We start from the raw sequence: 21,587 nt of genomic DNA on the forward strand, positions 1-21,587 counted from the left end.
TAACAAGGCTTTAAGTCCTGCATATATGCTGATAACTCTCAAATCCCTCACCCCTGAGTTCCAGACACAGATCCAATTATCCCCCTGATATCCCTACCCGGAGGTAAAATAGGCCATTTTAAACTTAACATGGCTAACACAGAATCCCTGCTTTACTCTGAAAAATCTGCTCCTCTCCTAGTTGTCCCCCTTTTCATAAATGCTAAGACCATCACAAAGTTTCTCAGGCTAAAAACCTGTGGACTCCTAGGTTTTCTTTGATTATACATCCAAGCCATTCGGTGACCAATTTTTTTTGTTTTTTCTTTTTATGGCTGCACCCGCAGCAATGGAAGTTCCCAGGCTAGGGGTCAGACCGGAGCTGGAGCTGCTAGCCTACATCATAGCCACAGCAATGCCAGATCCTTAATCCACTGAGTGGGGCCATGGATTGAACCTGCATCCTCATGGATCCTAGTCGGGTTCATTACTGCTGAGCCACAACAGGAACTCCCTGATTTTTCAACTGATTACTGAGAACAGTGCCAGGCACTGTTCTACTGGGATATAGAAGAAAACAGATTTTTAAAATCCCTGCCTCCTAACAGTGATATTTTAGTGAAGGGAGATTGAAAATATGCAGATAAATATAGAGAAAGACTATCAGGTGGTGATATATTCTAAAGAGAATGAATAAAGCAAGGAAGGATGTTAGGGAATGCTGTCATGGCAGGCAAATGAAACTTTAAATAAAGCAGGGAAGATGGAATTGTGAAGGTGACATTTAAGCAGAAACTGAAGCAGGTGGGGGAGCTAGTTGTGAGACTAGAAAAGGAGAATTTCAAGGATGGGTTCCAGCAGCAGAGAACCTGAGGTGACATGTTTAACAAACAAGAAGGTGGCCAGTGTGGCTGGAGTGCCACAAAAACAGACCAGAAATGAGGGCTGGATTATGTAGAGCCTTCTAGGCCACTTGGAGAATTTAAATTCCAAATGAGCTAAGAGCCAGAGAATGACATGGGCTAATTTATGTTCTGAAAGGTTCATTCCAAGCTACTGTGTGGACCGTAGATGCAAGAGGACCAGAGTGGAGGCAGAAAGACCAGTTGGGAGGAAGGCCTTATAATCCACTGTGAGATGATGATGATTTAGATTAGGAGGACGGCTGTAGATACAGTAAGAAGTGGTCGAGGTCTAAACATATTTTAAAGGAAGAGCCAACAAGATTTGCCAATAGTCAAATCCTGTTGATTGTCTGTCCAAATGTACTTCAACTCCGTCCATTTCTCCACTGCAACCCCCAGTTCCAAACCCTCATCAGCTCTTGTCTAGACTACTATTGTAACTGCTTACCTGGACTCCCTGCTTCCTCTCTTGTTCTCCCTTCTAAACAGTGTACCCAGAAATCTTACAAAATCACCAGTAACATCACCTCCTTCCTCTGTTTTACACACTTAAGTTGTACATACTGTACTGACAGTGAAAACTAGACACTTTACTATTTCACGCATAGCCTTGAAAGACACAGTTCCTGTCTGCCTTCTCAAATTCACCTCATTCCACCCTTCCCTTCACTCACCTTACTGCTTTTTCATTCTTGCCAAACTCTTTCCAGTCTCAGGGTCTCTGCATTAGTTTTTCCTCTATAATGTCTTCCCCCAAATCGATACATGGCTGGCTTGCTCTCACCTTTCAGGCCTCAGCAATAATGTTACCTCCTGGGGACAGCTTCCTTGAGCAATTATCTCAGTTAGCCTCTCCCCAGTTGCCCTTTATCACAGCGGCATATTATTTCCTTTATAGCATTTACCACAACCTGTAACTGCCTTTATCATCAGGTCCCTCTCCTCATCACACTGTCCCATCAGAGTTGTAACTGTTGTCTGTCTTGTTGTCCACTATGCACTTTGTGTCTAGAACTGGGGCTGGCACCTTTGTTGGGCACTCAGTAGATACTTGTCTCTAGAAAAAAACAAATCCATCATCCCTTCTTCCCTCCCACCTCCTCTCTCTGACCTAAAGCCCATGGCTGATCTCCTTACCACTTCCTTGACAATCCCTCAAGTTCCAGACTTCCTTGTCTTTCTATTTCACTCACCCAACAACACCTGACCTCTGATCAACCCAGATGTCCAATTCTCCCCCCACATTCAGGCTAAAGGACACAACTGTGAGGTTTGGAGGAAAAACTAAAACATAACAACCTCCAACCTCTTCTGGGCTGATACTGCCTAGTAATCCTCAGTATTTCCCTGGTGACCTCTCCCCCATTCCACAATTCTCTCCTTAGTTCTGACCCAGCTCCTCCCAGTGAACTCTTAGCGGAAGATCTTGTCATCCAATAATCAAGAAAACAAAAGCCAATAGGCAGGACCCCACTTCAATTCTTCAGCCCTAAGCCTCCACTACAACTTCCATTTACATGCAGATCGACCAATGTATTCCTATCAGCCGCGTGAGGTCCCTCCTTCAGCCACCCTTCCCTCCAGGGTCTGGAACTCATCACCAGGCATTCCTCAGGACCTCACTGTGCAAACGACCTCCTCTCTTATAGGTTCAACTTTTGCCTTTCCTCTCAGTCTTTTTCTACCATCATTTGAACATGCTTAAGTCTTCTACTACTTACATTTCCCTTCTAGATACCATCACCTCTCTTTACCTTTTATATATAAGCTTATTGAAGGTGTTGCCTCTAGGAGACACATTACCTCACATTCAGGAGCCAGCGCAATGCAATCTATTTTATACCCTTTATATCCCACAAATCTTGCTTTTGCCAAATTACCAACTACTTCTTTGGAGTAAAATGCAACAAATATTTTATCCATAATAAATAAATATTTACCAGATACTTAAAGTGTGACAAGTAGTGCATTAAGATCTCATATTCATTTTCCTCTCTTGCTATGGTTTTCATAGCATATATCCTCCTAGATTTTCTTCCTATTTCACTGGTCACTTCTTTTCATGCCTTCTTGGATCAAACTATTCTGCACCCCTCTTAAATCCTCTTTTTAATTATTTTTATTTCATTCACTCTTCCCTATATGATCTCATACCCATTTATGGTTCTAATCACCTTCCATACTGACCACTGCCAGAACTTCCTCCAGCCCAGGTCTTTCTCCTGAGCTTAAGGTCTATATACTCCGAAACCTACGAGGTATTTCTATCTGGCTGACCTATAAGTATTGCAAAATGGCATATCTATAATTGAAGTAATCCCATCTATCCTCACCATCCACCCCTAAAACCACCTACTAATACCACAATCTCAGTCTCCATGATGGCACACTGTTTCCCCAGCTTTCCAACAAAGAAATCAAGAAATCATCCACGACCTCTTAGTGTTCTCTCCCTCATACAACACCTGATGTCCTGAAAATAAAAACAAATACCAAACAAATCCTATCCAATTACCCTCTAACATCTCTCAACTCTGCCTCTTAAATCTCTCAAACTGGGCCTAGAATCCACTTGGGGCTGTTCTACCAGGACCCATTAAATTAAACCCAGAGCATCTGGATATGTCTCTCCATTACTGTAGGATAGAAGGCAAAGTTTTAAAAGGAAACTATACAAGACAGGAGCGACATTTCTCTTCTTCTGGAAGGGATATATTCTCAGAAGCAACAACATAAAACAAATTCTTACTTTTTAGAGAAAGGTCTAAATAAATCTCCCTGTCTTCAGTCAGAGATGTATTAGAGAAACAGACAGAATTATTTATTAACATAAATTCCAATTCTACTTGGTAAGTCATTATACATCCCACATCACCACAGTAAAAGAACTCAGGCAAGGGACTTACAAATTGAAACAGAAGACTGAACAAACAGGTCTACCTACTTTCTCTCCCACAAATCTACTGAAATGATGGGAGAGTGGTAGAAAAGGAGACAAACCCATGCCTGTGATGAAAACAGCAAAGGTAGTAGGAGGAATGACTCACAGTCACTGAATAAGAGAATCTAACAAATTTCTCCAAGACAAACTGCAACTAGGTCTTGATTAAACTACAGCAGAGGAAGCAGAGGAAGTCACAGCTGTTGTTCTAAGAGAAGACACAGAGAAGCTCCAAATTCGGAGTTGGCAGAGACAGAGAGCAGAAGTGGGTCACCTGCTGTTTCTATACATGACTAAACACCTGACCACAGAAGGGGATAGCCCTTCTCATATCCCCCTGAGTTTAATAGAGATGAAATGACTGCCTAATCTGTAATCAGACAAGTGCTCACTAAAGAAACTGAATATTGGAGTTCCCGTCGTGACGCAGTGGTTAACGAATCAGACTAGGGACCATGAGGTCGTGGGTTCGATCCCTGCCCTTGCTCAGTGGGTTAACGATCCGGCGTTGCCGTGAGCTGTAGTGTAGGTCGCAGACGCAGCTCGGATCCTGCGCTGCTGTAGCTCTGGCGTAAGCTGGCAGCTACAGCTCCGATTAGACCCCTAGCCTGGGAACCTCCATATGCCATGGGAGTGGCCCAAGAAATGGCAAAAAGACAAAAGACAAAAGACAAAAAAAAAAAAAAAGAAACTGAATATTTGTTTAGAGTAGAAAAGAGCTTGTAATGTGGGGGTTGTAAGATCTCAGTCAAGTTCTCTTGCTTTTGCATTTGGTGGGATGTGGTTGGGAAGTGAGCCTGTGTACTCACCACTCAGGCATCCATTCATTTATCCATCCATTCAATGAAAATTAAATGAGTGGCTATCATGTGTCAGGGAACATGATGAAGTTCCTGCCCTTGTGGAGTTACTTACTAGTGGAGATGAGGGAGATGGACAACAAAAAAGTAAACAAATAAATAAATGAGATGATTTCAAAAGTGAAAGGGCAATAAAAATATAGCAGTAATATGACTGAGAATGATAGGGTGCGTGAGTATGAATGTGTGTGTTTGTGAACACGTAAGTGTGTGTTGAGCTCCTTCAGCTGGTATCATAGAAAGGCCTTTAAATGTGATGTTTCAGTTGGACTTAAATGACTAGCCAAGTGAGGATCTGGAAGAGAGTATTCCAAGCAAAGAGAAAATATATTTGCAAAGGCCCAAAGGAAGGAACAAGCGAGCCTGGTATACTCAAAAATTCTGGAAGAATAAAGAGAGAGCAGATCCTGAAGAGCCTTGCAGTCCATGTAAAAGCATTTCTATTTTACTCTAAGTGTAATGGCAAATTATTGGAAGCTGTTAAGCAAGGAAGTGACAAGTTACGCTGAGTTTCTAAAACTTACTTGGTTACTTTCTGCAGAAGGGACTCTAGAAGGACAAGAGCAGAAGCCTGGAGACAACTGCATTGTACAGATGAAAGATAATGGTGACCTGAATGAGGATAACAGGAGTGCAGTTGAAAAGAGGTGAACAGACTATGTACACATTTTGGCCGTAAAGCCAACTGGACTTGTACACATTAACTGAATGTTGAAGGTGAAGCAAAGAGAGGAGTCCAGGATGTCTGGGAGTAGAAAAAGAGGTGGTAACTTCTTTTACTATACCTATGCAGTACAAATTTTTCTAATAGGAGAGTATAGCAAGATGCCTTGCTAGTGACTTTTTGCTTGCATTCAGTAGGCTCAAAGAGACTCAGGTCTCAGAAAGTAGTCTTGTGCACCAGTGCACTCTTGACTCATAAAGGCATTGTCTGCAAGCTCATGGAGAGGGAGAAGGCTCTTAACAAGTGGGCAGACAACTGTCCAGGAAGAAAATATATCCAATGCTTTTGTGTTGACTATTTCAAAAGGAAACCAAGAGACACAACTCATTGGTCTCCCTGGTCATCACATGCACTTCTGGCTTTGTCTGCCTTATAGTTTCTGTTCCTTCTGGCCCAGGTCAGCCAAAATGTCTGTTTCCGGTAATCACCTCTCTGCTCACCCCAAAAATCAATAGCTTCACTGGCTCTTGGTCAAAGAAGTAGCCTGGCCAAGCCAGCAGAGACTCAGGCATCAGTCTGAACATCTCACAGAAGGAAAAAACTGCTTACAACTTTCCTTGGTTGCTGTGTGAGCTAGAGACGATTAACAGGCACTGCCTAAGTTAACTGTATCATTTGGGAAAAAGACATAGATATTGATAAGCTTAATAGCCAAACAAGAAGCATAAATGTAAGTATGGATTATAGTTAGTAGGGACTATAATAAAAAAGCTTTTAAAATACTGAACCAGAGATCTATTCAATGGAAGAAAAGAAAGGAAGAGGGAAAGTATGACAGATACAAATTATGAAAGATAGCAAAAATGACTCTAAACAGAATAATAATGACAATAAACACAAACAGGAAAAACTTACCAACTAAAATACAAAACTGTCAAATTTGAATAAAGACAATATCCCGCAAAACTTTTATAGATCCAAATGGTCCAACAAAAAGTTACAGAAAACTTGGTTATAAAATATAGAAATAAAAAAACAGGGCAAAGACAAATCCAAAAGAGCTAGAGCAGCACATCGTATTACAAGTCAAAAAGAAAATCAATACAGAATAATTATCAATATAAATGCATTAACAATATAGTCTTGAAATATATATAGCAAAATCTATACATTCACTGAACATGGAAAAAAAGCAGGTAAACAATTAGAGATGAATACTCTATCATATCATTCTCGGAAACCAATGGAACATCCAGACAAAATAAGCTAAAATACAGAGGATTTGAATAACTTGGTTATCAATAAGCTCAATCTAGCCAATACATACAGACTTTTGTAACAAAGAGAAATATACTCCTTTCAAACAGATATAATATTTATAACAACTAACCATATATTAGGCCCTAGAGGAGGCCCCCATTAAAATTTCCCCAAATCAATATCCTATGGTCCCTGTTCTCTAAACATAATGTAAAAAAATTATAAATCAGTGACAAGGGGCTAAAAACATACTATATGGAACAAGATGAAATTTTAAGGGAATAAAGGAGATAAGTGTTCAACTTAAGAAACTGGTAAAAAGGTGCCAAACACAAGAGGATGAGGGAGGGAGAGGAAGAGAAATAAAACAGAACAAACATGGACAGAAAAACTGGAATAAAGACAAAAATGTTGAGAAAATAAACAGAACCAAATCCTAGTTCTTTTGGAAAGATTAATAAAAAAGACACACTTCAGTCAAGACTAATCAAGAAAAAAAAGTAAAATGAGGCAAATAAACAGAATATAAAATTTAAAAAGGGGCAGCAACCACAGATACGGGATTTTTTTAATTATGAAATAATATTATAAAAAGTTACATACAATCAATTTGAAATACATAATAACATATATAGTGCTTAAAACAGACTTGAGATATATGGGCGTAGTCATGTATTACTGATGAGAATTTAAACAATCACAGGCAGCTATTCTGGGAAGTGTACTGGCAGGACACGCTGAAATCAAACATTCACATGCCTAACATCCAGCAATCCCACTCCTGGGTATACACCCTAGTGAAAGTTTCTCACATGTCTATAAGGGTATTCACCGTACCACTGCTATAATTCGGGGAAAGTGAAGGACCCCCACTTTGGGTTACTTAACAAAGGTTAAGTAAGATAGAGTAGGAGCATAACAGGGAATATGACGCAGCAGTTAGAAACTGCAAACATATACTAGAGGTACATGAAGTAAAAATGGACAGACCTGGAAAATAATGCTGGGTAAAAACGATAAGAAAAAGAAAATCTACAGACAGGTAAATTAAACACACACTGAACTATGTATTTTGCAATACTGCTGTGGTCTTGGTCTTTCTAAAATAATTAGGTTTTACCTTTCTGGGCTTTTTAAAAATAAGTGGTACTATAATTGGAGTTCCTCATTATTTACATTTTAGAAGAGATTCCATCAAACTCAAAGGTCTCATTAGTTTTCCTCTATTTAACTGTTTCCTCACCTCAACAAAGCAAAAATTTGTTATGATCCACAAAGGATCAAGAAGCCAGTATTTATGATAAAAATGAGTAACATACTCTCTCAAATACAGCATATTCAAAATTGAACTCCTAACCTTTCCCCCAAAACCTGTTCCAGGAGTTCCTCTGTGGCTCAATGGGTTAAGAATCCAGCGTTGTCACTGTTGCGGCTCAGGTTGTTGCTGTGGCATGGGTTCGATCCCCGGCCTGGGAACTTCCAGGCACAGCCAAAAAGAAAAAAACTGAGCAAGACAAAAAGCTGTTCCACCTGCATATATCCACATCTTAGCTAAGAGGAACTCCTCTCCTTCCAAGGCAAAATTCTGAGAATCATCCTTGACTGCTCTCTTTTTTCCACACTACACACTGATAGATTAGCAAATTCTGCTGGTCCTATTTTCAAAACTTATTTGTAATCTAACCACTTCTCACATCTCCTCTGCTACCACTTTGGCCTGAGCCACCATCATGTCTTGCCAAGATTAATATAACAACCTTCCTGATTGACCTCTTTGCTTCTCCCTTGCCACACAGCAGTGGGTAAAAGTTAAGACTGGTCATGTCACTTCTCTGCTCAAAACCTTTCACCTCCATTTCACCCAGGGTAAAAGCTGAAGCACTTACTATGGTCCACAAAGCTTACATCACCTGTAACCTCCACCCCTCCCCTGGAATTACTCTGTTCCACCCAGAACTCTTTTGCTTACCAGTATACTCCTGATTTAGGCTCTTTGATGAAATGTCACTTTCTATTATTACATGTACCTGATCATTCTATTAGAACTGCAACTTCCATGGCCTCTACTCTCTGCCCACTGCCTTTCTTTATCTTCTTTATCCTGGTTTATTCTGTCATTTTTCCATAGTGTTTATCAATTTCTAATATGCTATGAAAATACATGCTTATTATGTTTATTACTTTTTGTCTCTTCTCTCTGCTGGAATACAGAATGTGTAAGGTCAGTGGTCTTTGTCTTGTTCCTTGGTTTTACCAATCACCTAGAACAGGGACTGGCATGGAATGAAGGTTCAATACTTTTTCGCTGAGTGAATGAATAATCGGATGGTTTAGTGCAATGTGGGTACAGCAAGACCGAAATCAAGGCTGCAGTGTAAAAGTGAGAGAGGAGATGTGGAACCAGAAAAACAGTGGGCATGACTGGAGTCACTGAATGAAACCAGGAAGGTTTCATTTCACCTGGGAAAGTGAAATGCAGAACAGCAGGAATCCAAGAGAAGACCGGTTTGTAGACATTGCAGAGAAGCAGCAGCCAAAGACCAATACCTGGGAAGGGTGGTCAAGAATGGGAGATTGGAGGAGGGAAGCTAAATCACTCTCCCAGACATCAGGCCTCTGTCTAGAACTGCTCAGGGGCCAGACACAGGCATTGGAGGCTCTACTCAGTAGTAGACAGTGCTCACCACATGGGAAAATGTGGGCCCAGAGTATGAAAATCCCTGACAGTGACAGCTGGCTTATCAGTCATGCATTTATTAGGGCAAAAGTAAGACTTCCAGGTAAATGACAACACCTAATGTAAATAAAATAATATTCTCATCTGTCTCAGGGATTATTTGCCACCTGCTCTTCACTTTATACAGTGATTACAGAGTACAAAGCTGATGAAACTATTCTTCATCATTACTGATGCAAAAAGGTAAATCAATATCAATAAATCTATTATTTGATCTTACCAGTTATACCTTTTCCTTTCTATATAAATCACCAGTTGCCAATAATTTATTAAATAAGTCAACTTAATATGTCAGGCAAATCCGGAAAAGCAAATCATGATTAAGAAAAGAAAGCAGGATTGATATAAAGTCTTCAAAGTCATATAAACTTTGAAGATTAGGGTTATTATTTAAAGCATTTGCTTTCAAGACTCACTTTTTCTTTAATTGTAAGTATAGCAAAATTAAGACTCTAGAAAACATGTCAACAAATATTTGAGAACACTTACTATGAATTAACATATCTCTCTGTACACTTTGTCTTTAGTTCAAGGGATATATCTGGTTGTCTTAAAAGCTCGAAAGTGTGTTCAAGTGATACTTGATTGCCTGAATGTATTAAAATGCTACTCTTCTCATGCCCTATGCCCTCATAATAGTACTTGACTTCTTTCAACAATCAACATCTTTTTTTTTTCACCCTTTGACAGCCACACCTGTAGCACATGGAAGTTACTGGGCTAGGGGTGGGACTGGAGCTGCAGCTGCTGACCTATACCACAGAAACGCCCGATCTGAGCTGCATCTGCAATCTACGCCACAGCTTGGGGCAACACTGGATCCTTAACCTACTGAGCAAGGCCAGGGATTGAACCTGCAATCTCAAAAATACTACTCAGGTTCTTAATCCACTGAGCCACAATGGGAACTCCAACAATCAACATCTTCTAAATCAACCAAGTTATTCATAGTAAGCCAAGACAATTTAAAGGGAAAAAAAAGAAATATTGATAAAAGGGAAATAATGTGACCTGTGAAGGGAAAGGTGAAGGAAAGAAAGGAATGAAACTACAGGATTTAAGAGTAAGGAAAAGGAGATAAAAGGGAATAGAAATTAACCCCCAAAATATTCATTAGAATACTACTCCTAAAAGTATCCTTATCTGTGCAATAAAAACAGAATTTCTTTTACAGAATATTCCCTAAATTTTTAAAAACAATTTGGGAAGGGTATACTAGTTCTTTTTTATAAATCACTGATGTCAAGAAGATTTTTCTTCATGAACATTAGCAGGCAAAATCACAAATCAATAGTCTTTAATGTTCCACAGACTTTGATTAATCCCAGAGATGTGTGCTTTTTCTAAAGTTTGCTTTCACTGGAAGTGCTCCTCTTCACAAGTCATTTAAAGGGCATTCTCTTGCTATTAATACTACTAAGTTAATTCTCAAAGGTCAATTGCACATACCTTAAGATACCTTTAATGACCTAAAAGGGATGATATATAATCAACATCTATAAAATTTTTGTAAATAGGACTCATTTTAATTTACATGCATTTATGAAGAAATGTAGAAAATCAGTAGAATTAAAAGAGTAACAAAAAGGCGGGGTTCTTTTGTTTGTAATGGTTTTTTTTTTTTTTAATCACACTCATGGCATATGGAAGTTCCCAGGCCAGGGACTGAACCCTCACCTCAGCAGCAACCCTAGCCACTGCAGAGACAATGCCAGATCCTTAATCCACTGTGTCATGGCAGGAACTCCCACAAAGAAGTATCTTAATCAATAAGGGCTAGGAATCAAGGGTCTCAGGTATAAAGCACTAGCTGGGAATTTGTACCCCACAGCTCTGATTCACAAACCCAAATATTTTATTGATTGCCCATCTACAAGATACCATGCAGTATGCTAGGAGGGACACACAAGAAAAACCAATACCATGCCAGCACTCAAAAAGCTCAAAATCTAATGAGCTTCATTTATCCTTTTGTATACTTTTAAAATTTGGTTCAAAAGAACTGTCTCTCTCTGTTCAGTGGCCCTAATCTCTCCTTAATGAAAGGATCACCTGAATAAGTGATCTGAGTTAAACATTGGGAAGAGGAATAAAATAATTGTGAAAAAAAGAAGTCAGAGGTTATGGCACTGTATTATTATCTCAAAACTTGTATGTTTTCTTTAGTGAGGGAGCCCCCAAGGAAAAAGTTCAGAAATTGAGCATCCCTATGCAGGCTTAATTTTCATATGGAAACTTGGTTAAGATACACATGAACTCTTCTCAAAATCCTTACATAATCAGGTAAGTATAGGAGCAAAGAAAAGGGGGTGCAAAGACGTACGCTGGATTATGAATGTTGGTTACCTCAGTGAGACGCCACTGCAGGAATGGAGGAGACATCATAACCTCCTTTTTCTTTGACTCTCTACAATGAGTACAAATTATTTTTGCAATTTAATAGGACACCCACGTGAATTAAATGAGATGGTACATGTAAACTTCTTAGCAAAACTTCTGATACATAGTAATACTCATTATGTAACTTATATGACAAGAATGGAAAACTCTCCAGTTCTCAACTGGGAATCATGGAGATGATGCTGAAAATGCAGGAAGGATACAAGTCCAGGGATGAGGTAACTGCAGTTTCCTCTGACTATTTTTTTCATAAAGAGCCCTGACTAAGAACAAAAGGAGGTTTAGCAGTTATAACCTTTACCAGCTAGGCTGAGAAAGGGATGAATGCGGCCAAGGGCATATAAAACATGCCTTCCACTAATCGAAGTAGTGAAATTTAGAAAGTATTTACAGAGTATCTATATTTTGCTTTTATATATAACCTGGTGTTATAGATTGAATTGTGTTCTTCAAGAAAAAAAAATACGTAAATCCTAACCCTTATTTGCAAAGAGAGTCTTTGTGGATGTAAATTTCAGTTTTAGCTTTCAAAATGGTAACTATCTATAGATAAACCCACTCAAACAAAAGTTTTGAGGGCCTTAGTAAATTTAAAGGAGTTCTGAGACCAAAAAGTTTGAGAACTTCTGGTTGATATTAGCCTCTATTATTAATTGAAAAAAAGAGGATCAAACTATATCTGATATTTACTTTTTCACTTAATATATCTTAGACAATAATTATAAGAAGAGCAACACTGAGTATTTACTATTCGAGAAGTCCTGTGATAAGTGCTTTGCATGGATTACTCCATTTAATTCCCATACCAACCCTATGAAGCAGGTGCTCAACTAGCGCCTTGGATATTTCTGGTGCAGGTGACTGAGAGATCACATTATCAGAAATACTCATTAGCTACATAAAGTTGAATAAACACCTAGGTCAAGGGCTGCTATGAAATTAAGTGATTTATATTTGTAAAGCACTTAAAATAATGCCTAGAACATAATAAACACTTAAAACAGAACAACAAACATAACAAAATATAATAAACACTTTAAAGTTTGTCAGTTTTCAGATGGCATTTAGAACTCCACCCAGAGTTACAGATAGAAATCGAAAAGAAGACAGGCCAGGGACACTTCAAATTTGGGAAGTTACAAAGAGGACATGAATCTAGCCAGGAACTTTGAAATTTTAGGAGAACTAAGAGATCAAAGTTTCCTAAAATAAATGTTTCCAGAAGGCTGTGATGACATGTGTCAAATGAAAGGCCAGGATAGTGAAAGTAGTAGTATTGCAGGGAGAAGAGTGAAACAAGAATCAGGGAGAATGACCCAGAGATCTGCAGAAGACTACCAAAAGGTGAGGAAATAGATGGTAAAGTCTGAGAGCTTAAGGTCAACTTTCAAAGAAATTGTAGACTTTAGGGAAGAGAAGCAGACAATTATCTGGGGGCACTGAGACCGAGGAAGACCTCTACCTGACGTCCAGTCTTTACCTTCCCCTCTCTCCTCATCCCTCCAACGAGGACCCCACTAAAACCTTTACACACATACCTTCATACACATACTTCTTCAGGAAATCCTATTTAAGACAAAACAGCTCTCCAAATTGGCCTGGTCCTAGGCAAAAGCATTCTATTAGGAACTGATCAACTCTGGGGATGCCTTCTAGACTTGCACCCACCAGAGGGGAAACTCAGGCTACTACCAAGTAGAGTGAAGAAAAACCTGATGTCTGCCCTAAAACAGTTCTACTCACTGTAGGATTTTCCAGGTCAGTGGTTAATGGGGAATGATTTTGCATACCTCCTTCCCCAGGGGACAAACGTCCAGAGACATTTTTGGTTATCACACTGGGGAGTAACAAGGGGGTGGGCTGCTACTACATCTAGTGAGTGGAAGCCAGGGATGCTGCTAAACATCCTCCAATGCACAGGACACTCCCAAAAAAAGCCTTATGGCCTAAAATGTCACTAGTGCCAAGACTGGGAAACCCTACCCTAGACCAAAAGACTGGGGCAAGAGGAGCTTTTGGGTTCTCCTCAGCTGCATGCTATACCTAATTCTATTCCCAGTCTACTCAAATAGGGCCAGGGAAAGTTAGAGGAAAATTTTGAGGTTAGCTAAAGTGTAAAAGCTAAAAAGAGAAAATAAATTGTGTCATGATATCAAATTTAAAGAGGCAAAATTCCTAAAAAAGAAGAAGTAAATACTTTAAATCTGAGAAAGTGGAAATCACAACTCTTCATTTTGAATAATAAGTAATAGCTTATGGTGAACTTTAAAACCCACCATGCTCTTTTAGCTCTATTTGTGGCCAAAACACCCCTTCAGTAAGGTGCTTTCATATTCTTGATTGCAAAAGGAAGCTAATTAAAATGAGGGTTTGTTTGTTTCTTTCTTTCTTTTCTTTTTTGGAATTCCCTTGTGGTTTAGCAGGTTAAGGATCCAGCGCTGTCACTGCAGCAGCTCACTACTGTGGTGTGTGGTGCGGGTTCAATCCCTGGTCCAGGAACTTCCACATGCCTCCAGTACAGTGCCCCCCTCACCCCCCACCCCCCAAAAGAAGAGAGTTTTTTGAGAAAACATCCTGGAAATTCAAAATTATTAATGTGTTTCTTTAGAAATGAGAAGCCATGAATCCTGACATTTAGGAGCCTATGTGTTCTTACCTCATCAATATTTCACTTACAGTATCACTATTTTGATCCATAACCATCAACAGCTCGCCTTCCCAGAATTCCCATTCATTTTCTTTCAGGATATCTCATCAATTAACAATTTTCCCTTCTTTAAGGGATCTCCAGAGAAATGTTTTAAAGAGTCTACTTTCTACATGGAAGACAGTCTAACTGTAGCATTTCTATTTCTACTTTAAAAACTGCTCTAGGTAAGTCTCAACCAATGCATATGGGATAGGATGGCTGTGATTTTTTGCTTTTTGCTTTTCTTTTTACTGCTGTACCTGCGGCATATGGAAGTTGCCAGGTCAAGGGTCAAATCGGAACTGAAACTTCAGGCCTACACCATGGCCACAGCAATACCAGATCCAAGCCGCATCTGCAACCTACAAGACAGTTTATGGAAATGCAAGACCCTTAACCCACTAAGACAGGCCACACACCTAACCAAAATCCTCACAGAGACAACAGTGGGTCCTTAACTTGCTGAGCCACTATGGGAACTCCAGGATGACTGTGTCTTAATGAAAAATTAGATCCTCCTGCCCTAACGCTTTATCAGCAGGCTGCCTGGAATCCGGTGTGCAGTTTTATCAGAGGAAGTTTTCCAGTAAGACGGTTTATGCACATGTTGTTAAAAGAGTGAACCCCTTAAGGAAGTCTCCTTTATGCATGACCTGTGACCTGAGGGGAGTCAGGACTGACCAACTGTCTCCTGCAAGGCTGGGACCAGCTACAGCTTTACTGGGGGGGGGGGGGGGGGCCTCAACCTCCCCTCCTTTTAGGGTTCCAGGAGTTTCTGAAGGAAAGGGCACTTTGAATATTTCTTTTCAAAACACATATCCACATGTCTAACAGTGTCCCCCACAGGGCTGTTGCAACAGTAGAACACACATCCAGTGGATGCTCCATAAACCCAATCAAAAGGCAATATGTGGAGTTCCCGTTGTATCACAGTGGAAACCAATTCGACTAGGAACCATGAGGATGCAGGTTCAATCCATGGCTCTGCTCAGTGGGTTAAGGATCCGGCATTGCCATGAGCTGTGATGCAGGTTGCAGACACCGCTTGGATCCCACATTGCTGTGGCTGTGGTGTAGGCCAGAAGCTACAGCTCCAATTTGACCCCTAGTCTGGGAACCTCCATGTGCCACAGGTGCAGCCCTAAAAAGCAAAAAAGCAAAAAAAAAAAAAAAAAGCAACATGTATTATCATTCAAATAATATTTTTTTTCCAAATAGTAAGCCAAGAAACTATACATATAAGCATAGATGCACACATGAAGAGACTGCTTGACTGATTGATTCAGTCATTCAAGCAAAAGAAATCAGAAATATCCCAAAACATCCATCAGTGAACGGCCCAGAAAATTAAGACCTAACTATATAATGGAGAAAAAATAGGGGAAAATGTAAGCATATCTACTATATGCTGGGTGTTTTCACATTATCTCATTTTATTCTCCCCATCACTCCCTTGCTTACCCTTTTATGTAGGAATTATCCCCAACTTACAGAAGCCAAATGAAAAGCCCATGAAAGTAAAAGAAGTTGCCATGGGTCACAAAGCTAGTGAAGAGCAAAGCTGAGATTCATATCCAGATTTTCTTACTCTCTGCCCAGCATTTATTCTACTGGATTTCAGATTTTCTCCCAAGACCTATTTGTGGACTAAGTCAGTAAACTGAATTATAAACATAATCTTAAACAAAACTCATAGCATAGATATGCAGGTTTTAACTGTGTGAAATTTTATATGCATATACTAAAAATTATGACAATCAGAATGAGGCTGATTACAAAAAATGGAATGAATATCATCTTCCTATGAAGTTGCATACATGTATAATAAAGAAAATCACCAAAATCTGTTCTTCCATGCATGCCTGTTCCAGGCTACCTGAGGTTAGGAAACAGCAATGAATATAAAACGCCTGTTAAAGGCTGACTGTGACTAGGCCAATTTATGCTTTTTTTTTTTTTTTTGTCCTTTGTAGGGCCGCACCCATGGCATATGGAGGTTCCCAGGCTAGGGGTCCAATCGGAGCTACAGCTGCAGGCCTACACCACATACAGCTGCCAGCCTACGCCAGATCCAAGCCGTATCTGCGACCTACACCACAGCACACAGCAATGCCGGATCCTTAACCCACTGAGGGAGGCCAGGGATCGAACCCGCAACCTCATGGTTCCTAGTTGGATTTGGTTCTGCTGTGCCACGACGGGAACTCCAGGCCAGTTTAAGATAAAAAAATACCCTATCCTTCATAAAATGCTCAGCTCTTTCAAGGAAGGGTATAGTTTCTTCCTTATACCAAGGGATGGAATTTCTGGAAGTTAAAAAGCTTTAAGAGTAAGATATGTCTCTATAGAAATATCCTTTTCTAAAATATAGTACTTATACCATATAACAAACATTCTTTAAATTCTTCCTTCAACCAAAAGAATTTGGTCTTAGAGCCCCGCTGCAGTGGCTTTGCCGAAGGAGCATCTATCACCCTTAGTCAAATTAGAATTATCTTGGAATCTCCCTTCTCTGCTCCTCTCCTCAGGTCTGGTGGCTACACTGCTGCATAATGAGTAGCCAGAACCCAAATCAGAAACAAGGGTCTCACTTGGGGCTTCACATTCTGCTAACTTGCAGAAATAACCAGAGGTGCAGCTGGAGTGCAGGTCCCTACCGCCAAAGAGTAACTGAGAATTACACAAATAACTGCCCTTCCAGGGACAAACTGGGGAAAGGCTCACTAGGTTTACACAGTCCAGTTCTCCAACTCAAAAGCTGAGAGCTGAGCAAGATGCCACTTTTATCTTACTCCTTGGTTCTTTCGTTTTTATAATGGGCAGTTACCTGTGTCTCCTAATTTAGGAAGATGTGGAAGAATTACATGTTAAAAAAGGTTTTCTGAGATTGTTTTTTAAAAGAAAATGGTTTATAAATACAATTCCTAGTGGTGTCCATTTCTTTATAAAAACTATTTTTTATTTAAAAAAATGTGGAAGTAAAAGTTCCTCAATTGGTTTCCCTTAAAACCACTGTTTTTATTTAAAGTTACATAATAATAACCTCCTTTGGTTCTCTTTTGTTTTAAAATTCACACCTATTTTCTCTCTTCTTCTGTTGACCACTCCTAAGAAAATATTCTGATTCAAGAACCTAGGAAAATACTTGAAATGACTACAAAAACATTAGATCATAATATCATTAAATTTGAGGGTAGCAATTTGACCCATAGTTTATTCAAATCTTCCTAACAACTAAACACAGAAAAGTCAGTCAGCTAAAATGGCTGATCTCATTCTTGGCTTCTGGCTACAGCTCCAAAGGTTTAATAATAGGGATATCTATGGAGATTTCTTTAATAGGCCAGTCTTTCTATTAAAAGCTTTTCATGCTTTATTTAATTTAATCTTGACAACAATCCTAAGTAGTAATCATTATTATTAATGCAGTGTTATTGTTAAAGTTACTGTTATCCCCATTTTACGGATGAGGAAACAGGGCACAGAGAAGCTGAGTAACTTTTCCAAGACCACTCATTTACTAAGTTGGGAGCTAGAGCAGAACCCCAGCCCCATGGGACTACCACACCATCAGTGGTACCATGTGCTATGGCCATTCAGTGGGCTCCTCCTTCTCTAAGTCAGGTGCATTGCCACTGTTTCCAAACACAAATTCAAACTCACATCTCTCATCATTTTCACTGCTTCCCTGGTCCTCCCAAGTCTTCTGGCACACATTGCTAGCCTTCTTTTGATGTAGACCAAGACGTTGGTGTCTCGTCCTGAAGAGGGAGATATAAAATACCAGAACTTAACAAAACAAGAGCTTTCTGCAGAGCATCAAGAAAAAATACAGAGGTGCATTTTTTTAGGCTCTTCAAGGAAAACCTCAGAGAGAACAATCTGCTCCCTTGATGTTTTCTTACTGCCAGGAGCACTGACAACTGTGCTAACAGCAGAGTACATACAGAGTAGAGTCAAAGTGCTTAGACTTGCAAAGGTCAACTCATGTGACTGATTATTAATCCATGCTTTTGAGTCACGATGTTGAATATGTGATAAACAAAATCATCTGCCACAAAGTGCTGGGAAAATGACTGTACCCACATTGCATGTGGTTTACAAGCAAGAACACATTCTTCTAGTGTGCATGCTTTTGGGGAAGATGCAAAGAGGTGACTCTCAGGTTGCATCCTGATGAACCATTTTTTTTTCCTTCTTGACATTAAGTTTGGAGAAGCCTCATCTTGAACTTCTGTTTTACATTATTCCTTCCCTAACACTAGTGACATCATAATCATCTCCAGGTCCCCAAAGCAGTCGATTTTAGATGGCAAAATAACACATTCCAGATATGACAATAGACTATGCAACAAAATGAAAACTACCCTAGTGTTAGAGAAGGCATTGACAGGCCAAATAGTTGTAATAATAGTCACTTCAATGACTCTAAAAAAGTACATTAACAACTTCTCATCTTAATCTCTTATTTAATTATATGTCTTTTTGGATATGTTTCCAGACCAGTGAGAACATGCTTGTGCTTAATCCTCAATAAAATTACCATGTTTTAGAAAAATATGACACACCTGTTATAGATTAAGTATATGTATAATATGCAGCTATTAAAAGATGTTAAGACCAAAGTCCTAACATTTCAAGTTTTAAACAATGAGAACAAGATGTGGCTGAAAATTTGCCAAGTACCTTCAAATTATTTTAAAGATGTGATTATATTTTTTGGATAGAGCTAGACAACAGGTTAAAAGGATTTTATTTACAGAATAAAAGAAATAAAGAAAACTTCTTAAGTTATATATTATGTAATTTTATGTATTAATATTCATTTAGTTAAAATAGACATTTACTATACATGTCTTCAAAATTTATTGTGTTGTACATAATCTTTTCAAAAAAGTAAGATACAGATGGTGATTACAGACTTGATTAACATATAAACTACTACAGAATAAAAATAAAAACCTGTGTATTGATGGGTTGTGAGGACAGACATATAGATGGGCTACGGTGCAAAGATCTCACTGTACCTTAGTCACAGGGAGTAAGGCACTCAGTTTCTGCACCAAATCCAAGTTTAATACTAATATTCAATTTTATACTCTCAAATATGAAGATACACTCCTACTCTCCAAGATGCATGAGAGAGAAATGATTTGAGAGAAATTCCACTTTAAGGAAACAGCTGAAGTTTGCTTAAATAATAAAAACATTCCCTCTCACAAGAATCACTAAATTTTTGCTTAAACTACCAACAAACTGACAAGTCAAAGCTCAGGGAATTCCAGAAATTATTTTGTTGTCTTGTTTTTATACCATTCCCCCCAAATATAACTTTCAGTTTAGTATACTAAAGTGAAAGGTCTCATTTTAAAGAGTTTTGCTAAATAAAATAAGCCGTTATTTTAAATATAAAAAAATAATTAGAAACTTATGGCTTTTACTCTCTGGAAGCAAACACCAGTGCTTCCTAAATAATTGCAAAAGACAATCTGAGATAATCAACAATAATTGTTATATTCTTAGCTGTCCTACTTCAACCTGTGCTGTAGAAAATCCATAAGATAAAACTTTTCATAGCATTAACACTAATTTAAGTCCTGTTTCCCAATTAGGACTTAAAATTATGGGGTAAATAAGCAACAGATAAACAAAAATATGTAAGAATTCTGAGGCGGAAAAAGATTACCATTAAAGGTTATTACCATTTATTTCTGGAGTTAAGAATCTACACAGGAAAGAAAACATGAGCAGTAATGAAGCTATAAGTTAATTATGGACTGTGTTCTTATGGGGAGGAAAAATTAATTAAAAAAAGAAAAGCAAAAACCAATACTTATTCTAATCTAGGGGAAAATCACATTTTGAACTGGCCTGAACATTTTCTCTGACTAATCATGTTAAAATTCTGATCCCCCAACATGTCAACCTAGAGGAAACCTTACTATGTTGGGCTTCATACTGGGATCCATGATGCTGTAGCTGCTGAGAACGCCGGTAACAGCCATCTCCAGCTTTCAGAGCCTGCTTAAACAGCTTTTCTGCTTCAGCAATTGTTGTTGCTTCCTCTTCCGCCAAGAGAATATAAGCAGTTGCACACCTGTCCATTCAGATAATAGCTGCCATCAATGACAAATCCAAGGACATTGTAATAGCTGCAGGAGTGCATGCAGAAGGGCAGGAGTTATGCCAAAACATGCAGAGTGGCCAACTGGTTCATGCATCCCTGTTTGTCGTTTTGACACAAAATAATGGTGCAAAAGAAACGTCTGTATTTTAGCTTGAGAGATAAGATGAGTAGTGTTAGGAGCATGGGGCTCACATGTGGACTCCGCCCCTTATTAGTGTGTCACTTTGGGCAAGTTATTACTCTGCCTCCCTGATGGAGATCAACATGGAATCTATTTTTCACAGTGTTGTTGTGAAGGTTAAGTAAGGTGATGCATGAAAAGTGCTCAGTACAGTAGTAGCCAGCATGTGGTCCATGCTCAATAATGTCAGCTAACAATGGCAATGATAATAGCTGTTATTAAACATCTCCTTCTGACACTCAAAGTTAGAGATACCATAAAGTTTACTTCTATTTATTAAACACAGATTCTCTTTAAGGATTTCTTCAGAATGAGAAATTCATTAAAGCAAGTAAGTTATTCATTTAAAAGCAGTGCTTCAACATCTCGTTATAGTTAGCACTGGTTATCTGTCAGAGAAGAATACTGGAAGAACCTACAGGCAGAGTTATTTCTAAAGAGCTCAAAATCAAAAGTAGCAAGCAAGAGTTAAATCTCACACCTTTAACAATAAAAGCTATCACCTGTTGCTTAGTATATATTAAGCACTGTACCAGGCACTTAACATATATCATCTCATTTAATCCTTTCAACAACTTCTTAATGTAGGAAGTCAGAGAGGAAAAACAATCAACCAACGAACAAGGGGAACTCTTTGAAAATTTAAACCTTCCAAATCATAGAACAACAACCCAACTGTCAAAGAAAGGACTATAATAAGGAAACGGTGAAGCCAGAGCAGACCACACAGGTCCTGATCTGTACAGATCCCTTGGCTTGCTTTCTCCGCTGCCTCTCTTATGGTCATTTCCATATTTATCAGAACCTCCATTAGACCACAAGAGAGAAAACAAACAGAAAGTGA

The 21,587-nt window shown here is 39.0% G+C and overlaps 1 protein-coding gene across 50 annotated transcripts in view; it reads right to left on the reverse strand.

Moving 5' to 3' along the window:
* Positions 1 to 21,587, reverse strand: part of ST7 (suppression of tumorigenicity 7) — a 315,021-nt gene that overhangs the window by 126,881 nt on the left and 166,553 nt on the right. For all 50 annotated transcript variants that reach the window (XR_014833022.1, XR_014833033.1, XR_014833028.1 and 47 more), the window contains 2 exon segments: positions 20,378 to 20,532; positions 18,099 to 18,196 (listed from right to left, as the gene is read on the reverse strand). Coding sequence is in view for 19 of the 50 variants with exons in the window: in XM_021078412.2 (XP_020934071.1) it covers positions 18,099 to 18,196; positions 20,378 to 20,532 (253 nt within the window). In the remaining 31 variants the exon portion in view is untranslated.

Source organism: Sus scrofa, chromosome 18, assembly GCF_054392235.1.
Source record: "Sus scrofa isolate SSC_HxYL_T2T_F1_AM1 chromosome 18, Sscrofa_HxYL_maternal_Yorkshire_Landrace_v2.0, whole genome shotgun sequence".
NCBI classification, from domain to species: domain Eukaryota; kingdom Metazoa; phylum Chordata; class Mammalia; order Artiodactyla; family Suidae; genus Sus; species Sus scrofa.